Below are 25,519 nucleotides of genomic sequence, written 5' to 3' on the forward strand. Positions count from 1 at the left end.
TCATACCTGATTTGGGGGACTACCTCTTAAAGTAGCCATAAAATCTTACCCTTGTAATAAAGTGACAGTTCACTCATTGTTTCTGCAGACCTCTGAGATGTTTAGAGGAATCAGGACACTTGGGATTGGGGTAATAGGATGAAGAAGGTAAACAGGATGTTTCAACAGAAAATGTAAGAAATTTCAATTCATGCAGGGGAAGAGAGGGGTAGTTCTTGTAGCTCAGGTAAGGGTGGTTATGAGTCGATTATGAGATACTTGATGTAAACTATGATAATCCCTGTGGCACGAGCACTGGGGTCAGGTTACACATTGACCTGTAGTTTAGGATCTTCCTTTCAATTCTGCAAACTCCTTCTTGAGTATCTGCTCTGCTTGCAGTTGCTGTGATGTGTGCTTGAGGCCTGCCTTTTTCTGGTGCTACTGTTTGGCCACATACTTCCCTTTTGGAAAAGATGGACATTCTGCATCATGCAAGGGTTTTCTCTAGCTCAGGGTTCAGGACATTCCTCCCTGACTATTAAGACTTATCCTGGAAAGTCATGGGTCATCTCAGGTCATTCTTCACTACCCATTCCCCTCTCTCAACATGGCCCCAGTCCCACAGCTGCTGTTGAATATATAGCATTGCTTTAAATTTGGGGAAGGGGAGGATGGGGAGATTCTTTGTGCTATAGGATGGAGGCCCAACTGAACCACCCAGGCATCCCATGTGTTTCTGTTTGATAAGCCATGTTTGATAGATTATATCAAAGCATGTCAAATAGTGTCAAGAAAATTTCATATGATTTTCTGGATGCCTGGGTGGCTTAGTTGGTTAAGTGTCTGCCTTCGGCTCAGGTCATGATCCCAGGGTCCTGGGATGGAGCCCCTCATCAGGCTCCCTGCTCAGCAGGAAGCCTGCTTCTCCCTCTCCTTCTGCCTCTGCCTGACGCTCCCCCTGCTTGTGCTCTCTCTCTGTCAAATAAATAAATAAAATCTTTTTTTAAGAAAAAGAAAATTTCATATGATTTTCAAAATGTGCTGGCAAATTTTGTTTGCTTAATATTCATACACCAACACCAAATAGTACTGACTTAATATCTTGGTTTATATGGAGTGAAAGAAGATGGAGCTTGGGTCTATTGCTGGTGGAAAAAAAATGTATGAGTTCCTGAGTTAGATCTGTCAATTGCCATATAAGATGTAACATTTTACCCCATGATTCTTAAAGTATTATGATTTACCATGCCTCTGGCATCCCTATCAATTATAAAAACCCATTCTTTTATAGTCTCCTTTTAGCCTTGAAAGCAACCACAAGCAAGGACTGTTTAAAAAATATCAAAAGGACATTACATTACATCAAAATGACACGTTAGATATTATGAAGAACATTTTAGTATATTCAAATATAACAAGAGCTAAATGGATAAATACAGACATTCTTGGAATTGGAAAAATGTCATTTTTTACAATAGTTACCCATGGCATTTATTTTAAGATACATAAAACCAGAGTACCTCTTTTCATGAATTTTATCAATAGACTTCTGTTTTAATGAAGAATTAGAAACAGTGTAGAGACCAGAATGCCCATCCTCCACCCCATCCTATCAGCTACCTTCCCAGTCATGACCCACCAGTGATGCAGATGCTACCATCACTACTCTGTCCGAGTTATGTGATTCCTGCTTGCTGGGTCATTGTTGGGTATATAGAGAGTCCTTCAAGTTGTCAAACCACACTGTGGATATTGCACATTGGAGAGAGTGCCTGATTATTGCACTACAAACTGCACAGTGAATGTATTTTTCTGGCTTACACTGGTGTAACAGCTTTTTAGTTTTGACCAGTTTGTTGTTCAATTGCTTTTATTTGTCTTGCAGATGATCTCTTTCATCTGATTATTTGCTCCTTAAATGAAATGCTCAGCCTATTTTGTGATCATCATCTTGCCAGATTATAGCAATTTTTTTCATTGAACCTTGTCATTTTTCAGCCCCAAGCCAGTTTTGCATATGGCTTACTGACTCAGTGAGTATTCATCTGTGTTCTTTAAGTCCCTGGAGCAATTCCCTCATATAACTATTGCATATTATCAGATAATCTCCCACTTTTTGCCTGAGATTTTTTTTTTTATCAGAAAATTTCAAACACACAAAGTAGAGAAAATAGTAAATCAAATCCCCATGTACACATCATCCAATTTCAGCAATGATCACCTTATCCCCACTCTTGTTTTAGCTGGGCCTTACCGCCGTCTCTTCTTTTTAATGCTCCTCCCAGATTTCTTTTGAACATATTTCAGTGTATATCTTCAAAAGATACGGGTTTCTGAAAAATTATAGACACAATACTATTAAACACCTTTAAAAATGAATAGTTTTTTAATATTATAAAATACTATTCAAGTAGTGTTCAAATTTCTTCAGTTGTGAAGTTTCTTTTAAATTGGTTGGAATCAGAATTTCATGGTCCAGATAGTACATTTGCTTAGTATATGTTTTAAATCTCTTTTATCCTATAGGTACCCCATCCTCTTTTGTCTTCCCTGACATTTATTTGTTAAAGAACTTGAATTGTTTTGTAGTATTTCCTCCAGACTAAATTTTACTGATTGTATTCCTGAAGTGTCTCTTCTAACTTGGTTTTCTGTGTCCTATATTTTCTGTAAACTGGTAGTTAGATTTGGAGGCTTCAGTTTTTTGGCAAGACCACTTCAGAAGGTGTGTGTGTGTTCTTCCCTCAGAAGGCCTTCAGTGAATGCTTGTACCTCCTTTTGTGACGTCAGCAGCCATTGACGGTTATTACTCAGCTTCAGCACTTTATTTGGTGTTTGTACAACAGTGATACTCTAATGCTATCAATTTTATGCTTTCATTATCTGGAATACTTCAAGAAGAAACCTTCCCTCATCAACTATTTGGTCGTCCTGTGGTACAATCTGTGTAGCAAAGGCATGCTGAGTGTTGATATTTCCCCCTTTTATTTGCTTTCCAAATAATGAATTGGTTCCAAAGATGAACAATGATTTCTTTAGATTATCATTATGAACATGTAGGTATCAACATATCTGACGTGTTTGCATCCATTGGTTATTATTCCTTATTGCTGTTCAAATTTTTACTACTTTGGCTAGTAAGAGCTACTTGAAGTCAGCTCCTGAATCCATTTGACATAACCCTAGTAGTTTTAGATAGTGTCTTTGCTTTCTGATATGACAGAATATTCCAGTCTCATATACTTCCTGCCTCAGACTTGGAATCAGCCATTTTCCCCAAAGAGCTTTGGTTCATTTTAGTGGAAAATAGTATTTAGGGATCACAATCTTGTGCTGAGGTAGAAGATGATAATTTAGTAAAGACCTATAGGGAATGAGGGAATGAGTTGTGTGGATATTTGGGAGAATAGCATTGTAGGCAGAAGAAACAGCAGGTGCAAAGACTATGAGCCTGGAACAGAGGGAGCAAGAAGAGGGAGGTAGTGGGAAAGAAAGTCAGAGAGGTGGTGGGGAGAAGGCCAGGTAGGGCCTCATAGGCTGTCGGAAGGACTTGAGGTTTGCTTGGAGTAGATGGGAGCCATTGGAGGATTTTGAACAGAGGAATGACATAATCTTTTGTTTTAACTGAATCACTATGGGTGCTGGGTTAAGAATGGACTAAATAGGGTTTAAAGCAGAATCTGGGGGGACCAGTGAGAAGGCTATCATAGTAAACCAGGTGAGTGGTAATGTGGCTTGGGCCAGTGTGGTAGTGGAGGTGATGAGAAGGAATCGGGATCAGGATATACTTTGAAAATGGAACCCACAGAATTTGCTAAAGGATTGGACTTGGATTGTGAGAAAAGAGAATTCAATGTGACTCCAAGGTTTATGGCCTGAGCTATAAATGAAATCGTAAAACATGATAATATGAGTAGCATCTCTTCTGTGGTTCTGTGCTATGTTTGGGGGGAGGGAGAAAAGAGGGGTCAGGTGAAGCCCTACGAGGACTAGATACTTAAGCAGAGTCACGAAGGATATGTAGGAGGACCAGGTGAACAAGAGGGGAAGAGCATTCTGAGCAAAGGGAGCAACAGAGGAAGTCAGAGGTTAAAGTTTGGAAAAGGGTGTCTTATGTCAGTAAACTTGTGTTGAGTCTAGAGTCCTGAAAGGATTGTGGGTTTGGAATTATGATTTGTTTCTGGAGTACAGGGATCTGGCAGGAAATGAGTCTAGAGAGGCAGAGGGGACCTTACATATTCCATGATAAGAATTTAAATTTTGCTTTATGGATGATAAGGAGACTAGAACTTTTTAAGCCTGGGAATAACATTATCAGGTATACACTTCAGAAAGATCATCTGGGCAGTTCAGTGAGAGAGATTGGAGGTATAAAAAAAGGAAACTTCAATCATTCTAAGAATTTATCAAAGATCCTTTTATCATTAAAAGAAAGGTAAATATCTTCACCCCTTTCTAAGAACTCCCTCTGTCCTTCTGAGTATAGTTTTTATTTTCTACTTCCTATTACAAATAGCAATAACATGAATAATGATGATGATGATTTTTTGTTCAGAAATAGGGTTTATTTTTAAAGATACATTTTCAGGCCTTTAAAAGACACACATAAACCCATCTGTTTTGTAATTATTCTTGGATGAATGAGAGGCAATATTTACTTAACTATATAGTGTTTTCATATGCCAAGGAGGATGTGAACACCAGACAGTATGTTTTAACTGTAGCACAGAACATGTTACCATAAGAAGCATTTGACAGTTAGTCAAAAGCTTCTCATAATTTGAGTTGGAGGCTAAAACCCTGATTCTATTACTGTATATTCAACTCGAGTGAACTTCAAATCTTTATGAGGTACTAGTTAATATAATGAGATTTTATCTCTTCTGGTTGAACCAGAAGTTGAGTACTTTACTCTTGATAGCTTCTCTCTCTGTGATGACATTGAAAGAGAAATGAGTCAGTTGTCAAAGTAACCTTTAGTCAATAATATGATGTCAAAATAGAACATGGTAGGAGTTGCTTTGAATTATATTTTATTTTATTATTTTGAATTTTATTTTTGTTTGAAATAGAGAACTATTGCCTCAGTGCCCAGTGTGGGTGCTTGAGATGTTTGGTGTTTGTTGTTTGTTTTTCCCACCTAAACCTTCATCCGCTATGATCTTCCACTTGATCATTCTTTTCTCCTTCTAGCTTTGATAGTCTGTTTTCCATTCTGTAGTTCACAGGGTATTCTGGGGACATGCTGTTTCTCAAATTTTTCTCCAAAACAGTGATGCCAAGACAGTCTTAACCCATTACAAAAATTGTTGATTTTTACAAATATCTCATTATCTTACTTAAAAATAATTTTACCACAATAAGATAAATGTCAAACCAATACTCTTTATTAGAGATGGAATCTAAACTGGCTCTGGAGAAGGCATCCATTGGATTTTTCATTTAGCATAATTAATTGTTAGTATAAAGGTAAAATCCTGTAACTATGAACCACATAGTAAGATAAAAGAAGAATTTTGTTGTACAGACTCAGATTTATTAAAACATCAAACATTTATTGAGCACATACTTGTGCCGGTCACTGTGCAAGTTAACAGAGATGCCCGAACTGAAAAGTCAGCCCCTGCCTTTATTAAAGTATCATGGAGAATATATTTTCTATATAGAGTCAAAAACAATTTGTAATGGTCACTAATTTTAATGGTTTATATGAAGGGAAATGTCTTATGGTATAACTGGCTTTAGACACAAATTCTCATGTTAGAGAGGCAATGTAGAAAAAGCATGAAGTAAGAATCAGAAAACCATATCTACACCCCTGCTTTGCTGCTATTTATTCATTAATTCAAACATTTATTGAGAGCCTACACAGTGGAGCAACTGTATTAGGTGCTGGGGAGCATGATAGCAAATAAGAGAGACCATGGTGCTCCCTGCTCGCACTCTCTCTCTCTCTCTGTGAACATGAGCAGATGGCTTAACTTTTCCTTGCCTCTAACCTTGGTTAGACTAGATGTCTGTGGTCTGTTCCCAAATCTAAAATGCTAAGGTTTGTTATAGCCTCGTGGAGGGAGAATCTGCCCAAGGGGCCTTGGGTCTTGAGTACTTACCTTCCTCTGGGAGGATTAGGTCTTGTCCCAATTTCAAAATAACAGCGAATATACACAGTTTGAAAATGTTTTGGTCAGCCTCTCATCTGCATTTGGGTCATCTTGGCAAAGCCCCGGTGTGGCAATTCATGTTCATTAAGACTTCAGAGGTAGGAGGTTAAAGTTTGGGAAAGGTGGGGGCGCCTGGGTGGCTCAGTCGTTAAGCGTCTGCCTTCAGCTCAGGTCATGATCCCAGGGTCCTGGGATTGAGCCCCGCATCGGGCTCCCCGCTCTGCGGGAAGCCTGCTTTTCCCGTTCCCACTCCCCCTGCTTGTGTTCCCTCTCCAGCTGTGTCTCTCTGTCAAATAAATAAATTAAAAAAAAAAAAGTTTGGGAAAGGTGGACGACTTGCATCAGCACAGCTGGATAGCTGTTCCCAGCGAGCAGCCTCCTCTGCCTTTCCGCCAATAATGCAGCTCCTCCTGCCACAGCGTCCATCCGTGACAGGACCTGTTGCTCTTCTGGCCTAAATGAGCCTCGAAAAGGGACTGCACATCAGAGGACCAGAGGGAATCGGCTTTCAGGGGCGGGAAGGACTGTTCTTGAGTCCCACGGTTTTTCCAGTGAGTATCAGGAAACAAGCTTCTTGTTATCTGGTTTCAAAACTGCAATAAACAAATAGCTTTTTTTTCCCCCTTTTTTTTTGCTTGCAGCCAAGATACATATCTCAAGGAGAAAAATGATTTCTGTAGCAAAGAGAGAGGGAAAGAGACATACTTGAACATACATTGCTTTAAGAATTACAACCGGGCAACTCTTCGTGGTCTTTAGGGAAATGAGCAGCTGGACTCAGCCAATCTCTTCTTTCCAGTCGAGTCAATGAAAGAGACATAGGGTTTGAGGTTCCTTCCGAAACGGGGCCGGCTAATTTAGCCCCTCCCCTGAGCCCGAGGGTCTGTTATATCTCGGTTCCTTGAGTACCTCTCTCACTGAGACCGACCACAGCAAGCAGAGGCTGAAAAAATAAAGAGCAAAGAGGAAGAAAACAAAAGCTGCCAATTATGGAAGATAGAAAGGGTAAGAGCAAATTGATTTGATCTAAATCCTTAAGAACAACAAAAACAAAACCAAAAAAAAAAAAGAGGAAAAAAAAAAAAAGCCAAAAAACAAAACTCCCGAAAAGCCCAGACCAAAAGCAAGTACTTGAAAGAGCAAGAGGGATAAATCCCCAAATGAACTTTCCCACCCTCTCCTTCTGAGAGGAGGCAGAGAAAGAACTTTGGGAAACTTTTTAGGAAGCAAAGCCGGGGGTTTTAGTCAAGCGTGGCTCTTGAGCAAGCTGGAGGGGCTCATGCATATTCATAATCAATTTGCATTCGGATCTGGTGTTTTAGCGGCAAATGACTTCTTCCGTCCCTTTGCAGTTTAAGAAGTAGCTGCCTCATTTATAGTCCAGAGTCATCTTGCTTCGGGTCTGTACCTCAGTGAGTTTGCTTGAAGATGCTGGGCTCTGTGTAGGAGATTTGTTTTGTTCTCGAATTTCCTGCATGCTTTCCTGTTGTGAAATTAGCAAAGGCTTCTCGGCCAGGAGTTAGATAGAGAAGTTAATGTGGCAAGAGGCTGTCATAACAGGACCCCGGAGTATGTCCTGCGAAAGACTTAATGTTTCTTGGATTGTGTGACTGTGTATGGGTGGGCGGGGGGAGGGGGGGCGGTGGGGGGAGTGAAGGGTTGGAGGGATGAACAGTTTTATCTTGAAAAAGCAAGGCATATCTGAGTGACTATATTTAGATTTTGTCTAAAAACTGTAAGAGCAGCCTGGTTTTTACAGATGGTGTGCAGTCTCTGTCTTTTACCTCTTTTGGGCATTTTCTGCCACTGCAGAGAGCCAGCTGCTTGCCAGCCCATGCGAGCCAGGAAGAGTCTCCACAGCAGTGTGGCTGTGTAGGGTTGTAAACCTTCTTCATCATCTCCAATTTCTGATATCCCCACACCTTTTTATCACATAGAATGCAGAGCAATGGGATGAGTAGCCAACAGATTCTTAATAATGATAGCAGTTGTAGCTGTTAATGTTTACTAAGTCTCTACTCTGTGCCGGGAGCTGTTCTAAGCACGTTACCCATATTATTTATTCCTCGCATCGACTTAAGAGGTGAGTGCTATCCTTATCATTCCCATTTTCCAGGTGGTGGAGTTGATATAATGAGCGACTGGCTTGCCTTGGGATCACACGAAGGTGGTTGGACACAGGGTCTGTGGGCCTTTCTTTCTGTATGCTGCCACACTGTTACTCCACCTGAAGGCTCTGGCTACTGCTCTGACACGGTTGATTCTGGGTTTCAAAGCCTTGAAGCTACTGGGGAAATGATACTTACTGAAATCTCAAGTCTGAGAAGGAATTTGTGCTTTGCTGTCGGATCATGTTCATTTTTCTCATTTGGTGCTCATGGCCATTTTCTACGGTAGAGCCCAGCTATTGTTATTTTTACCCTTTTACAAAAGTAAGAGACTCTGGCTAGGAGGGGTGCGGTGACAGTAATCATGCAGACCAGAAATCCCCTGCCTCTGGTTTCTCTTCTAACCTGCAGAGTAAGCCCAGTCATCTCTGAACTTCTGTCCCCACCCCCAGCCACTTTCATTTCCCCAAGTGACCTTGCTCCTTTCCTTCCCCTCAGACTGTTGCATGGCACTTGCCTCTGCCCTGAAGGCCTGTCTGGCCTTCTCCTTCCCCTTCAATCTGGAGCCATGCTGCCTAGGTTTGAATCCCAGCTCCACTATCTACTAACTGTGTGCCTCAGTTTCTTCATCTGTAAAATGAAGAGAATAATAATACCTACTTCATAGGGTTATTATAAGGACTAAATGAGGGATTCATGCAAAATTCTCAGAACAGGATCTGATGCATAGTGTATGTGCTCAATAAATGTTAGCTGTTGCGATCATTCCTTCAGGCTTCATCTTGGTTGTTAATCCCTGTGTTAAGCTTTCTCCAACCCTTTGAGCCTTAGATTAGCTCCTGTCTTGGATGTTTCTACAACACCTCACTGTTCACTCCTAAACTGTTGCTCATCACACTCATCCACATTCCTGTCGTCTGAATTGCTTCCCCCTTACCCTGACTATAATTTCTTTATCCACCTTTGGATCGGCAGTGTCTAGTGCAACAAATACTTAATAAACTAAGTATTATTATTTTAGTTGATGTTTATCCAAGAATCAGGAGGCTGGTTTAAAAGGGGACCTGTGACTTCTCTGGTTATTGTGGTGCATGGCACCATGAGCAGCGGAGTCTCCCACAACACCCTGTATGAGGTGGTACGGAAAGTCCTGCACAGGAACCAGTGCAGGTGCTGGAAGATTTTGGAGACAGTGGAGCTGCAGATGAGCTTGAAGAACTATGACTCTTTGAAGACAAACACTTCTCAGGCACCGTCTGGCTTAAGTCTCCTCCCCGCCCAAGTTCTCTATATGTGTTTTGGGGGACCGGCAGCACTGTGATGAGGCCAAGGCTGTGGATATTCCCCACGTGGACATTAAGGTGCTGAAGAAACTCAACAAAAATAAAAAATTAATCAAGAAGCTAGCTAAGAAGTATGATGCCTTTTTGGCTTCAGAATTTCTGATCAAGAAGATCTCACAAATCCTGGGCCCAGGCCTGAATAAGGCTGGCATGTTCTCTTCCTTGCTGACCCACAAGGAGAACATAGTGGCCAAAGTGGATGAAGTGAAGTCCACAATCAAATTCCAGATGAAGAAGGTGCTGTGTCTGGCAGTGGCCATTGGCCTGTGAAGATAACACATGATGAGCTTGTGTACAACATCTACTTGGCTGTCAATTTCCTGGTGTCATTGCTCAAGAAGAATTGGCAGAGTGTCCAGGCTTTATACATCAAGGGCACCATTGGCAATTCCCAGCATCTGTACTAAGGCACAATTTAATAAATCCTAGTGCTACGAAAACAAACAAATGAGAACTAAAAGGGGACCTATGAATATGTAATAGAGTTCCCACTGGTACATACTGTTCTTTTATGCACTCTAGTAAGACATCCCTCTAAGTGAATACACTGAGAAACGAGATGCATCCCTTCTAGGTGGATGAGCTTCAGAGCTGATGTGGTACCCATGCCAGAGTACCCAGTTCAGCCAGTCCAGCTCTGGCAGAACTTCAGCCCCCAGTCCCCATTCAGCCAGGGGCCAAACTGGAGATTTCAGATGCCTCCTAGTACAACCTTGCTATCTCTGAACAGAACATCTGGTTCCAGAAATAGTGCCTCCCCAACCCCATTAAATGGCAACCTTATAGTCTGAGACAATGTACTCTGGTAATAGAAGAAAAACATACACTGCAGAGGTTGGCCCTGGGTAAAATCATAAAGTACATTAAATTTGTTTCCAGCACCCTCCCTTTCCTCTTCCTGGCATACCTTCAAAGCAATTTGACAAATATTATTGTGTGTCTACCATTATGTCCCTATGCCAGATGTGTGGGGTATAAATAGTTTGCTCACTGTCTAGTGAGGAAGACAGATTTATATACAACCAACTCTAATCGAAACCAGACTCTCTGAAATGCTAATAATAACAGCTAACATTGATTATTATGTGCCAGGCATTGTCTCATATAATCTTTACAACAAAGCTGTGATACAGGTTTCTGCTTCTTATAGCTGTGGAGAGAATGACTTGGCCAATGTCACAGAGCTAGTATAGGAAGAGGGAGAATTTATTTTATTTATTCAAGTGTCATTAACATATAGTGTTATATTAGTTTCAGGGGTACAATATAATGATTCAACAATTGTTTTTTTAAAAGATTTTATTTATTCATTTTTAGGGGAGAGGGGCAGAAGGGGAGGGAGAGGGACAAGCAGACTCTGTGCTAAGTGCAGAGCCCAAAATCAAGAGTCAGATGCTTAACAGACTAAGCCACCCAGGTGCCCCAACAATTCAACAATTCTGTACATTACTTAGTGCTCATCATAAGTATATTCTTAATCCCCTTCACCTATTTCACCCATCCTCCCACCCACCACCCCTGTGGCAATTACAATTGTCTCTTTTTCTTTGTTTCTTTGTTTTATTCCTTAAATTCCACATGAGTGAAATCATACGGTGTTTGTCTTTCTCTGACTGACTTATTTCATAGCGTTATACCCTCTGGATCCATCTATGTTGTTACAAACAGCAAGATCTTATTCTTTATTATTTTTTTATGGTTGAGTAGTATTCCATTGAATATATATACCACCTCTTCTTTATTTATTTTATTTTTTTAAGTAAGCTCCACACCCAGTGCGGGACTTGAACTCACAGCTCTGAGATCAAGAGTTGCATGCTTCACCAACTGAGCCAGCCAGGTGCCCCTACCACCTCTTCTTTATCCATTCATCTATCAGTGGATGCTTGGGTTGCTTCCGTGTCTTGGCTTCTGTAAATAATGCTACAGTAAATTTAAGGGGGCATATACTTTTTAAATTAGTTTTTTTGTTTCCTTTGGGTAAATATTCAGTGGTGGAATTATTAGGTCATATGGTAGTGTATTTATTTTTTGAGGAAGCTCCATCCTGTTTTCTACAGTGGCTGTACCAGCTTGCATTCCCACCAACAGTGCATGAGGATTTCTTTTTCTCTACATCATCCCCAACACTTATTATTTCTTATGTTTTTGGTTTTAGCTAATCTGACAGGTGTGAGGTGGTATCTCATTGTGGTTGTGATTTGCATTTTCCCGATGATGAGTGATTTTGAGCATCTTTTCATGTGTCAATTGGCCGTCTGTATGTCTTCTTTGAAAAAATGCCTATTCATGTCCTCTGTCCATTTTTTAATTGGATTATTTAGGTTTTTTGATGTATAAATTCTTTATATATTTTGGATATTAACCACTTGTCAGATGTGTCATTTACAAATATCTTCTCCGATTCAGTAGGTTGTCTTTTTGTTTTCTTGATGTGTGGAAAAGCTTTTTATTTTGGTATAGTATCAATAGTTTAATATTGCTTTTGTTTCCTTTGCCAGAGGAGACATATCTAGAAAACTATTTCTAAGGCTGATGTCAAAGAAATTACTGCTTGTGTTTTCTTTTAGGAATTTTATGGGTTCAAGTATCACATGTAGGTCTTCAATGTATTTTGGGTTTATTTTTGTGTATGGTGTAAGAAAGTAGTCTAGTTTCATTCTTTGCATGTGGCTGTCCAGTTTTCCCAATATCATTTGTTGAAGAGACCGTCTTTTTTCCTTTGGATATTCTTGCCTCCTTTGTCATAGATCAATTGACCATAAAAGTGTGGGTTTGTTTCTGGGCTCTCTGTTCTACTCTGTTGATGTATGTATCTATTTTTTTTTTTTTAAGATTTTATTTTTTTATTTGAGAGAGAATGAGATAGAGAGCATGAGAGGGGGGAGGGTCAGAGGGAGAAGCAGACTCCGTGCCGAGCAGGGAGCCCGATGTGGGACTCGATCCTGGGACTCCAGGATCATGACCTGAGCCAAAGGCAGACGCTTAACGACTGAGCCACCCAGGGGCCCCACTCCTATAGTACCTTACAGCAGTGCAGTAAAGTGCCTTTTGGCAAAACTGCTTTTTTTTTTTTTTTAAGATTTTATTTATTTATTTGAGACAGAATGAGAGAGAGAGAGAGAGCACATGAAAGGGGGGAGGGTCAGAGGGAGAAGCAGACTCCCCGCTGAGCGGGGAACCCGATGTGGGACTCGATCCCGGGACTCCAGGATCATGACCTGAGCCGAAGGCAGTCGCTTAACCAACTGAGCCACCCAGGCGCCCGATCTATGTATCTATTTTTGTGCCAGTACAACACTGCTTATAGTAGCACAGCTTTGTAGTATATCTTGAAATTTAAGATTGTGATACCTCAGTTTTATTTTTCTTTTTCAAGATTGCTTTGGGTATTTGGGGTCTTTTATGGTTTCATACAGATTTTAGGATTGTTTGTTATAGTTCTGTGAAAAATACTTTTGGTGACTGCATTAAATTTGTAAATCTGGGTAGTATGGATGTTTTAACAATATTGGTTCTCCCAATCCATGAATATGGGATATCTTTCCATTTGTTTGTGTCATCTTCAATTTCTTCCATCAATATTTTATAGTTTTCAGAGTACAGGTTTTTTTGCCTCCTTGGTTAAGTTTATTCCTAGGTATCTTATTCTTTTTGGTGCAATTGTAAATGGGATTGTTTTCTTAATTTCTCTTTAAGCTATTTGATTATTAGTGTATAAAAATGCAACAGATATCTGTATATTAATTTTGTATCCTACAACTAAACTGAATTCATTCATCAATTTTAGAAGTTTTTTGGTAGAGTCTTTAGGGTTTTCTATATATAGTATGATGTCATCTGCAAATAGTGACAGTTTTTCTTCTTCTTTACCAATTTGGATGCCTTTTATTTCTATTTCTTGTCTGATTGCTGTGGCCAGGACTTCCAGTACTATGTTGAATAAAAGTGATAAGAGTGGACATTTTTGTCTTGTTCCTGATCTTAGAGGAAAAGCTTTCAGTTTTCCACCATTATGATGTTAGCTGTGCTTTATTTTATATATGGCCTTTGTTATGTTGAGGTATGTTTTCTCTAAACCTACTTTGTTGTGTTTTTATCATGAATGGATTTTGTACTTTGTCAAATGCTTTTTCTGCATCCATTGAGATGATCATATGATTTCTATCCTTTCTTTTGTTAATGTCATGTTTATCGATTTGCAAATATTGAACCACTCTTGCATCCCTAAAATAAATTTTGCTTGATTGTGGTGAATGATTTTTTAAATGTGTTGTTGGACTTGGTTTGCTAATATTTGTTGAAGACTTTGCATCTATGTTCATCAGAGATATTGGCTTGTGGTTCTCTTTTTTTTTTTTTTTAAAGATTTTATTTATTTATTAATGAGAGACAGAGAGAGAGAGAGAGAGAGGCAGAGGGAGAGGGAGAAGCAGGCTTCCCTTGGAGCAGGGAGCCCAATGCGGGACTCGATCCCAGGACCCTGGGATCATGACCCGAGCCGAAGGCAGACGCTTAAACATCTGAGCCACCCAGGCACCCTGTGGTTCTCTTTTTTTGCAGTATCTTTATCTGGTTTTGGTATTAGGGTAATACTGGCCTCATAGAATGCATTTGGAATCTTTCCTTCAGCAGAGGGGGAATCTAGACCCACATATTTATGCTGCAAAGCCTGGATTGCTAATGGATAAATTCTCTTACCTCCCTAAGAGCTGTAATAGAAGTCTAAATAAAATACCATGAGAAACAGAATAGGGAGTGATGATTTCTGGGAAAACTTCTCAAAGGATGGGAACTTCATTTGGACCTAGAAAGATGAGTAGTCTGGTGTGCACAACAATCTCCTTTCAAGTCCCAGCAGTGCTTAAAGACCTTTTCTCTCTCTTTTACCAAAACTACAGCCTATATTTAAGAGTAAAAAGCTCTTTTACCTTTTTTAAGTTCCAAGCAGGGAACCTATTTTCATGTCCATCCTGGAGATTTGAAGGCAGAAGTCCAAAGTGTGGTCTTGAATGTGAGGTTGGGATTACTTGTAATGTAATCGAATAAACCTTTGCAAAGTAATCAGCTGCATATTAAATGATTTCCTTAATCATGATTGTCTTCCATGGTCATTAGGCACATGTGATAAAGAGGTTTTACAAATGATCGTGATTGGTCCTACTTTTACTTGGCCATACCACATTTTAAGAGCATTTTCTTTGTGTTGTCTTATTGGTTGCCTCTGCACTTTAAAACAGTGATTGTGCCTAGGAGCATTAGCATTTAATTCCACCTGCCATGAGGTTGAGCAGTAGTGCTGAGCTCAAGCCTATGCAGCGTGAAGGTGGGGCCTGGGGAAAATCATACAGTCTGTTCTTTGTGAGTCTTTGGAGGGAGGCTGGAATTGAGGGAAGCTCCTGTGGTAAAGAATCATCAGACCTCTTGATGGTTTGATGGAAGTACAGAAGAGCAGAGGCACTAGCTCTATCTTGGTGAATGAGTATGTGTGTGTTCTAAGGCAGTATTTCTCATACTCTAACGTAATGTGCTACATTGGGGATCTTGTTAAAATGCACATTCTGATCCAGTAGCCCTGGGGTGGGGCTTGAGATCCTTCATTTCTAACAAGCTCCCAGGTGATGGTAATGGTGTCCTCCATAGACCACACTTCAGCTAGCTGTATCATAAGATCACTGCATGCCTTAGTCTCAGGGCTTATTTTGGTACCAATGACAAACCCCTTCCTCCCCCAGTGCCACCTCACCCCCACCAAGCTGCCACTTTGTGTCCCTGCTATATGTCATTGCAGGATCATGGGAAATCGAATTCACTCATTCATTCATTCATTCATTCATTCAGTATATGTCCTATAACAGGAAGTTGAGGCCTCCAATTTGCCATAAAAGAAAGAAGTCTGAATCTTTATTGCACACAAACTATTATTATACAAAAAGGCCCTGTGTTGGAGTTCCTAAACATCTCCCACCTTTTCGCCATAGATCCAAGTTTCCCTAAGCTGCTTTCATTCCTTGCCTTCAACCTGAGAAGTATTGGAGCAGAACATTTGGCTGTCTTTAGAACCCTTTGCTGGGTGTTTGGAGTGCCAGGGACCTGGGGGTAGGACTCAGGGCTCTGAGACTGGGAACAGCGTGCCTGGGCAAGGTCTCCACTCTATAGAAGTGAGGTAGGAATGATTCCAGGTGCAAAGGGAGGAAGTGGGTGCAGAGAGGACTAATGGAATTCCTTTAGTTTGAAAAATTTAGGGAATATGAGGAAAAAGGAATCTGGTGGAGAAAAGAAGGCAGAGAGTTTGTGTAACATGCTTCCATGTTGCCAAGTTACTTTCCCTAAGGGTAGACCCTTCCTGCTCCTGCAAGCAGTTCCTGTTAAGCATTCCTGACAGCTTCCATGTTTTTTTTTTTTTTAAATAATCTTATCTACTTTTATGTTGTTTTAATTTGTATTTCTTTAATTACCAGTAAATTCAACATTTTTTACATAATATATGCTTCTTCTTTTGTATACTATTTCTATCCTTTGACCATTTATTACTTATTTGGATTTTATGTTTTCAAATTAATTTATGTGAGTTCTTCATCAAATAAATATACTCAAGTTTTTCTGCCATATCCACAGCAGTTTTTCTGAATCTTCCCTTAGTGTCTTTTATACAAATACTTATAGCGATAAATAGATCCAATATACTTTTATCTGTGGTGCTGTGGTTTGGTTTTCAAAGTAGTTTAATATTGTGGTTTTATTGTCTCTTTAATGCAGGATAATATATACTTTTTAAGTTCCAAGTGATTTTTTTTTTGTTTAAACCATTAATTTTAATTGATCTTTCATTTTATTTCACAATGGTTAGAGAATATGGCTTTATAATCTCTGAGATTTCTTGTGCTTAAGCATGTAGTGAAGTTTTATAAATCTATGAATACTTATAAAGAAGATATATTCTGTTTTTAAGATATAAAAATGAGTATTTACAAGTCTATCCAGCCGTTTCAATCATACGACAATCTCTCCCCAACTATAATTTTCTGCTATGTGAAATTATAGTCTATATCCATTATTTTCAGTTCAAGGGGGAAAAATGTGATGTGAGTCATTTTTATTGTAGCTTATTAGAAAAGTGGGGGCTGGATGGAAAGTTGGGAATACGGAAGGAAGGTAAAGTAGATGCAGAGAAGGAGTAATGCAGTGTTGGGAAAGAGAAAGAAGGTGAGAGGAAGTTCTCAGATGGCTTCTGAGGCAGCTGAGCCTTGTGTGGAAACCTAACTTTAGGAAGTACAGAATGGGTGTGAGAATTACCAAGCCTTTCCCTTCCAACTAACCATGGCAGGCCCCAGGAGGCCGGAACCAGGCCCTGGGTCTGGTTGCCAGGATTTAAGAGGTGGGGTCAGAATCGCTGAACCATAAATTGAAACAGTATTGCTTAAGTGGATAAAGACTCAGACACATACACAATAAGACATCTGAAGCAATGTGACATCAGCAAAATAATTTTTTAAGGCTTTATGCTGAAAAGGTAGGGTAGGGAGTACCTGAACCACCCTGGTTCCCAGTGAACAGGGTTAGTTAACAGAAATTAATAGTGCAGTACTCACATTTTCTAATTTAAGCTATGTAAAAACGTTGTTGATACCATCTTTTGCTTAATGTCTTCTTTTTATTGCTTTATTTTGGTGAACTTAGAAAGATTTCTTTCATAGAAATAGAGCTTTTTCATAGATTTACTTTCTTTTTCTTCTTTTTCGGTCAATATAGTAACTAAGGTAGGCTGCAAAGATTACAGCTCCTAATCCCTAGAATTCATGTATGTTATCTTATATTGACAAAAAGTCTTTGCAGATGTGATTACATTAAGGATCTTGAACTGGGGTGGGGGGGGGGCGCGCCGGGGTGGCTCAGTCTGTTAAGCATCTGTCTTCGGCTCAGGTCATGATCCCAGGGTTCTGGGATCGAATCCTGCATCGGGTTTCCTGCTCAGCGGGAAGTCTGCTTCTCCCTCTGCCCCTCCACCTGCTTGTACTCTCTCTCTCTCACAAAAATAAATAAATAAAATATTTTTTTAAAAAAGGATCTTGGGGTGCCTGGGTGGCTCAGTTGTTAAGCGTCTGCCTTCGGCTCAGGTCATGATCCCAGGGTCCTGGGATCGAGCCCTACATCGGGCTCCCTGCTCAGGGGGGAGCCTGCTTCTCCCTCTCCCTCTGCCTCTGCCTGCCGCTCTGCCTACTTGTGCTCTCTCTCTCTGTATCAAATAAATAAATAAAATCTTTAAAAAAAAAAAAGGATCTTGAACTGGGGAGATTATCCTGGATTATCCAGATGGGCCCTAAATGCAATCACAAATGTCCTTGTAAGAGGGAGGGAGTGGGAGATTTGACATAGAAGGCAATGTAACCACTGAAGCAAGATGCTACTCTGCTGGCTTTGAATATGGGGGAGGGGGCCACAAGCCAAGGAATGCATGGAATGTAGTTTGGAAAAAGATGGAAAAGAAAGAGTGGCCCTGCCAACACCTTGATTTCAGCCCAGTGAAACAGAGTTCAGACTTTGGACCTGTAGAACTGTAATAAGAGAGTAAATGTGTATTTTGCTTTAAGCCACCAAGTTTGTGGTAACTTGTTATGGCAGCCAAAGGAAACTAATGCATTAATTTTTTAATAAATGGAAGTGGTGGTGGCTTTAGTTAGTTTATCTACAGGTTTAGTGTGTATTGGGCCACCTCCTGCTCTTACAGATGTTAACTCAGTTCTCAAATAAGTGTTTGAAATTGGTACTGTTTACTGTCCCTATCTTACAAATAAGAAACTCAAGAATGAGTAGTTAAGTCACTTACCTAAAGTCTCTCCATTAGTAAGTGTTGAAGTTGAGATTTGAGCCCATAGTTGTTGATCTTATTATTATTTTGAGATATAATTCACATACTACATAATTCACCCATTTAAAATCTACTTTTCAGTGCTTTTTTTAGTATATTCACAGAATGGTGCAGTCATCACCTCAATCAATTTTAGAACATTTTATCACCCCAAAAAGAAACCCTATATCCATTAGCAGTCACGTCTATTTCCTCTCTATGCACCCTTTCTTCTTCACAGCCCTTGGCAAACACCAATCTACTTTCTGCTATAGTTTTGCCTATTCTCAACATTTCATATCACATATTCCACGGTGTGGATAAACTACATTTTATCCATTCATCAGTTGATAGATATTTGGGGTGTTTCTACTTTTTGACATTATGAATAATGCTGCTCTGAGCATTCATGTACAAGTTTTGTGTGGGCCTATATTCTTAATTTCTCTTGGATGTATACCTAGAAATGGAATTGCTGGGTCATATGTCTATGCTTAACCATTTGAGGAACTGCCAGACTGCTTCTCAAAGTAGCTGCATCATTTTACATTTCCACCAGCAGTGTATAACCATCCTTACCTAAACCTTTTATAATTGATCTTTGATTATAGTTATCCCATTGAGTGTGAAGTGGTATCTCGTGGCTTAGATTTGCATTTCCTTGATGGCTATTGATTTGAACATCTATTCGTGTGTTTAATAGCTATTTGTGTATCTTCTTTGGGGAAGAAAACTTTGCCTAATTCAAAGTCATGAAGACTTGCACTTACGTTTTTTTCAAACAGTTTTGTAGTTTTAGCCCTCACATTTAGGTCTTTGATCCATTTTGAGTAATTTTTGTATGTGCTACGAGGTAGGGGCCTAACTTCATGTGAATATCCAGTTGTCCCAGCACCATTTGTTGGAAAGACTTCTTTTCCCCAGTGAATTTTCTTGGCATCCTTGTTGAAAACCAATTGACTATAAATGTGAGGACTCTCAGCTTTATTCTGTCTATCTCTGTGTCAGTTCCACACTGTCTTGATTACTATAACTTCAAAGTAAGTTTTGAAATCAGAAAGTGTGAGTCTTTCAGTTCTGTTTCTTTTTCAAGATTGTTTTTACTATTTTGGGTCCCTTGAATTTCCTTATGAATTTTAGGATCAGCTCATCAATTTCTGCAAAGAACTCAGCTGGAATTTTCATTTTGTTTTCCATGTATCCTCTTTTAAAATCCAAGTTGAGTTTGTTTTCATGTAGGAATTTAAATATATTAGTTCACATTTATTTTACTTGCCATTCTTGTTTTATTCTCCCTGGTGTTTAATGTTTTCTCATATTATGCTTTTTGCTATACAGACTCTGCACTTCCGCTTTGTTTTTATCTATATTTCTACAAAGCTGTGGATAACAGGCATCTTATTTTTATTTTTATCTGTGGCTATCTTAAAAGAAAAATATTCCTGAGCTTAAGTTTATCTTCATATCAAAGTAAAAACAAGAGTAATTTTGACTGTGTCATGAAAGATAAGAATTTAAGAGCTTTTGCTTCCCTGGGTCCTCCTTTCTTATTTTAATTATTTAATCTGATAATATTATTAATTCCAGTATTGAAAACTCTATTAGTCATTTATTTCATACATTTTTCCTTTTTATTTAGATATTAATAATTATACTCATCCCTCCATGAATTTAACTGGTTTCAATATAGTTTTTTTCTCACTATGCCTTTAAATCCCATCCTTGAGTTCTTAATTTTGCTTTCCTTCACAATCTAGTATGCATACCAAAGTAATTTTTTAGAAAGGGCAACTGTGTGGTAGGAGAGTGACAACTTGTCTAAATATAGAAATCTTATCCGCCTCAAGTAATTGGAGATATTCTTCCATTGTCTTGAGATGTTCTGATGCTGAAAAGAAGTTTGAGGACAGCTGTTTTTCAGCCCAAACTTTTTTCTGTTCTCTATTCCTGACATTTATACTTCTTACAATAAGACAACTGAGTATAGACTTCCTTTCATAGATTTTTGCCTAGCGTATAGTAAACTCTCTTGATTTCCAAATTCAAGACCTCTTTAGGAGCAAGAAAGATTTCTCTTGTCATAACTCTGATCAGTGTTCCTGCTTTGTTTATCTTTTCCTTCAGGGACGTATTATTTGGATCTCTAATCTCTGAACACCATCTACCTTTTCCTCCTCCCCCCTTCATTTGTTTTTCTTTGTATTCTGAGAATATTTTCCTAAGACTGTGTTCTACATCACTGATTCAATTTTCCTTCATTATCTCCAACATAAACTTTCATTCAGCTGCAATATTTTTGGTTACCATGAAATCTTTTATCTTAGTCTGTTCTCTTCTCATAGCAACATCCTCTTGTATCCAACTAAAAAAATAAACAAAGAGAATTTCTTTCTCTTTCCTGCATCATATCAATTTTAGAGACAAGCTTTTCCTTCATTAGTCTTTCTATTTTACTGCAAAATTTATTTAACCTAAGGCCTTACCCTTAAAAAAAAAAAGAGATTCCTTTTGTATGTGTGTACAAATGAATATGTGTATTTTTCACTTTACTCTAAAAAGAATTTAAAGAAGTGTTAGGGGAAATTCATCCTAGTCCAATGTTAGAGATGATTGGAATGCATGGTCTACCCTTGGCTCTCCCTCAGATTCCCTTTGGATCCTGGAAGAATGCAGTCACCAAGTGTTAGATCCCCTTCTATGTGTGGGATGACATTTTAATCCTCTAGCCAAAATAACCTCACTCAGATCCAGGGAAGAAGGTGAAAGTCCTGTTGCCATATAGTCATGTTTGAGACGATAGTCTACAGTTGTCAGAATTCTCCCAATATTGTTGTCCAGAGGCATAAAGACATCCAGGAAGGACCCGTCTCAAGACCCATTTTCTTGCTTTTGTCCCTTCCCCACTGAAAGCAAATTTATGTTGAGCTGGAGAGTGAGCTGAATAATGCATTTTTATGGAGATCAATTCTAAGGTCTCTTTATACTCATGATAGACACATGGCTGCCAACTCACAGATGCAAAAGCAAACTCAAACAAACAGAACAAAGCAAGACAAAACAACACACCTGGGGCTTCCCAAAGAATTCCCTCCCCCCGCCCCACCTCTCCCATCACACTCTGCTGTTCTTCTCCCATAATGCTCATTTTTTGTTTCCAAGTTAATGGGTGTTGGGAGGGCCAACTAAGGCCTCTGCTTACTTGCCCCTGGTTATGCTGCCATGTCTCAGAAGAGATGATCCTGGCCATTAGTGTCATGTCTTTTTTTAAGATTTTATTTATTTATTTGAGAGAGAGAGAGAGCACAGGCAGGGGGGGAGTGGAAGAGGGAGAAGCAGGCTTCCCGCTGAGCAGGGAGCACAATGCAGGGCTGGATCCCAGGAACCTGGGATCATGACCTGAGCTGAAGGCAGATGCTTTAACCAACTGAGCCACCCAGGCATCCCCATTAGTGTCTTGTCTTAATTCTAATGCATTGGCATTTCATTTGGGGGAAAAGACCCATTTCTTTAGGGAATAGAGATTTTCACAAGAATGTGGTGAAATGTATTTTCACTTATACTACCATCATGCTCAGTGGCCATAAGACGTGGCTTTGTGAGATCACCCTGACAGCAGTCTAGGGAATGAACCAAGAAGCTGGTGAGCAATGGGGGGAGACTAGTACTGGTTTTCTGCAGTAGTTTAGTAGGTGAGAGATGATGGGGATTTGCACTAAGGCATTGATGGTGCAAGGTGTGGGGGCAGGGGAAGGATAGGAGGAGCTGGATTTAGACAATATTTCTGAGGTAGAGTCTGAAGTAGAGGGCTAGGTGGTTTGTTGGGAGAAAAGGAGAGGGAGATATCAAGACTTATCCTAAAGTTTAGATTTGAATAATTGGGTTAATAAATGTTTATAAAGTAAGGCTGGGAAGGGGGTGGGAAGGAGAGTAGATTTGGCAGGGGAAGAGAGAGATAACAAGTTCATCCTGGCACGTGCTAAACATGAGATGTTAATGACATCAAGGCAGACATATTCTGTTGGTTGCTAGAAATTTGGATCTAGAGCTTGGAGAGGTCTGGCTGAAATCCAGAGATAATGAGAGTTGGAGTTGGAGCATGGAATCAGTGGCTGAAAGTATGGGCATGAATAAATCTCCTGGGAAAATGTCGAGAATGAAAACAGAAGAGGATTAAGAATGGGACCTAAGAAACACCAATATTAACAAAGGGATGGGAAGAGAAAGGATTTAAGAAAAGAGATTCAGAATTTCTTCTGGTATTTGTGCTTACACTGCTAATTTAGATGTTTTCTGTTATTTGTTTTGGTAGCTGAGTACTTTGCTTTCTTACATTCCTGCAGAGGTGCCTTCTCCACACCATCCCTGTATATGATACCACAAGTTTTGGTTAAATTAATATCCAATGTTTCCTTTAGCATGACTAGGTAAGTATTGTTTGTGCCTTAGATTTTCTTTCCTATATGATTTTTTTTTGTTTTTACTGGCATTAATAAGGCCTCATTTCTTTATCTGCTTAGTTTTCTATGTTTCTATATTACTAGTTCTTTTTTGCAAACCTGTGATATAATTTCTTACATAGTCAATAATTTTTCTTTTTGTCTTTCTTTTCTTGTCTGTTCTTTTTTTAAAACCTCCTTTCTGGGGGCGCCTGGGTGGCTCAGTCGTTAAGCGTCTGCCTTCGGCTCAGGTCCTGATCCCAGGGTCCTGGGATCAAGCCCCGCATCGGGTTCCCTGCTCTGCGGGAAGCCTGCTTCTCCCTCTCCCACTCCCCCTGCTTGTGTTCCTGCTCTCGCTATCTCTCTCTCTGTCAAATAAATAAATAAAATCTTGAAAACAAAACAAAACAAAACAAAACAAAAACCTCCTTTCTGTACCTGCTGTCCAATCCCTGTCTAAGGCGGTTGCTCTCCTGGTCTGCTGCATACATGTCTTCCTGGGCTTCCCCTGACCTTTCTCCTGTGTTGATTCTCCATTTGTACTACATCTCTTCCTTTTCCTTGGTTCACTACCTCATTTGCGTGGAGCACATCCTTCGGTAACTTCCTGAGAAAAGGTACATTGGAGTAAAAATGTTGAGGCCTTTGTGTCTTTTGGATTTTTGAGATCTGATGCTATTCTATTCCCAGTTATTTTTATGTCACTTGTTACTCCCACCCCAGCCTCTGTTTTCTAGGAAGCATTTAGGATTTTTTCTTTATCCCTTAGGTACTAAACATTTATGGTGATGTACTTTGGTGTTTGTTTATTTTCATCTATTGTGTTGGGCACTCAGCCCCTCCCATCTGGCAACTCAGATCCTTCATTTCTGGGAAGTTTTCTCATATGGTTTCTTGGATAATTTCCTTTCCATGGTTTTCTCTGATCTTTCTTTCTGGAAGGTATATTAGTCAGATGTTGTCTCTCTTGTATTAATAATTTTAATTTCTTATGTTTTCTCCCCATACTCTTTGACAGTTGGCTCTATCTTCTAGGATATTTTCTCAACTTTATCTTTCAAATTTCAAAGAATTTGTTAATTTCTTTTTTTCAGTTATTATAAATGTTTAAACACAAAAACTTGTTTTTATTTTCTGATGCTTGATTTAAACAAAACTGTACACACTTTTGGTCTCATAGATGCCATATTTTCTCATCTCTATGAGGACAGTAATTGAAGATTTCTTCTGTTTCCTCTGGGTTTGTTTGTTTTCATTTCAGTCTTTCCTGTTGAAAGAAGACTTTTCCCACAAATTATTTTTATCTTTACACTATTTTGTCAGGTTGATATTATTATTATCTTCATTTTTTTTTTAAAGATTTTATTTATTTATTTGAGAGAGAGAATGAGATAGAGAGAGCATGAGAGGGAAGAGGGTCAGAGGGAGAAGCAGGCTCCCCGCTGAGCAGGGAGCCTGATGTGGGACTCGATCCCAGGACTCCAGGATCATGACCTGAGCCAAAGGCAGTCGCTTAACCAACTGAGCCACCCAGGCGCCCTATTATCTTCATTTTATGGTTAATGTGTCTTAGAAAGCATATCATTGTTTTATTTTTCTTACAATGGATGTCTGAAAAAGTTATCACAAATCAGCCAAATCCACAGTCCAGCTTCTTGATCAAGTTGCATTCTCTGTTGAATCCTAAAGTCTCTTCTTACCTTCCTATACACCTTCCCCAACCCCCAGAGACAATTGTCTTACATATTAGCCAGCTCCATTTGAAAGATTTGCTCTTTTTAAAGTTTAATGGAAATATTTCTTCTTCCCTGCATCTTCCTTCTGCTATTCGCTATTCTGTTCTTCCCTCTGAGCCATAGATATGGACAGTTCTGAATCCCTTTCCATAGGATAGTCCCTCAGATATTTGAAAGGTATTACCATGACTCCTCCATGTCTGCCATTCCCCAACTGAAGAGGCCTTGGCTTTCCTACTGTATTTCACTGTTTTGTCAAGCTCCCATTGGCTAACATTTTTAGAAAGCTTCGGATCAGCTCCTGGCTGTCAAGACCTCACTTTAAGTGTGTTGTCTGTACCTTAATACAGATGTGCACTGAAAGCCCGAGCCTTGAGTGGGGGTACTGTTACTTTATTAATGTGTCTTGAAGCTTAGGTTTAACCTACAAAATTTCCGTGCTCTAACATCTTTTCCTAGTAGGCAATAGTTTTGATAAGTTTCACACAAATTTTAATTTCTAGGACTCTGGGCTGCTTACTTCTACTTACTTGCTGCCTTTTTTTTTTTTTTTTAAAGAGAGAGAGAGCATGTGTGAGGGGTGCTGTGGGGGGCACAGAGGGAGAGGGAGAGAGAGAGAATCTCAAGCAGACTCCGTGCTGAGTGCAGAGCCTGATGTAGGGCTTGATCTCACAATCCTGAGATCATGATCTGAGCTGAAATCAAGAGTGGAACACTTAGCCGATTGAGACACCCAGGCATCCCTACTTACTTTTTGATTATGGTTACGGTTGTGTTGTTCTTCTTGGTTACTGCTTTTACTTCTTAGGATCTCCTTTACAAGGCCATTTGCTCTTGACCTTAGATATTAACTCCAAATTGAGGTGGTAAGGTGATATTGAAAAATGGAAAGATCTTTTTAATGT

The 25,519-nt window shown here is 39.5% G+C and overlaps 1 protein-coding gene and 1 pseudogene across 3 annotated transcripts in view; both read left to right on the forward strand.

Moving 5' to 3' along the window:
• Positions 1-6,674: 6,674 nt before the first annotated feature.
• Positions 6,675-25,519, forward strand: part of ENTPD1 (ectonucleoside triphosphate diphosphohydrolase 1) — a 98,259-nt gene continuing 79,414 nt past the window's right edge. Inside the window, exon 1 of one of the 3 annotated variants that reach the window (XM_054508313.2) lies at positions 6,675-6,694. Coding sequence is in view for 1 of the 3 variants with exons in the window: in XM_045878504.3 (XP_045734460.1) it covers positions 7,133-7,148 (16 nt within the window). In the remaining 2 variants the exon portion in view is untranslated. Of the gene's footprint in view, positions 6,695-7,019; positions 7,149-7,946; positions 8,227-25,519 lie in introns of those variants that run through there. The other 2 variants (XM_045878504.3, XM_045878505.3) reach the window with 2 other exon arrangements.
• LOC123846708 (large ribosomal subunit protein uL1-like) lies at positions 8,234-13,956 on the forward strand (annotated as a pseudogene).

The sequence above is a fragment of the Mirounga angustirostris genome, unplaced genomic scaffold (genome assembly GCF_029215605.1).
Source record: "Mirounga angustirostris isolate CCGP_5_RB_7025 unplaced genomic scaffold, mMirAng1.0.hap1 SCAF_6, whole genome shotgun sequence".
Classification (NCBI taxonomy): Eukaryota; Metazoa; Chordata; class Mammalia; order Carnivora; family Phocidae; genus Mirounga; species Mirounga angustirostris.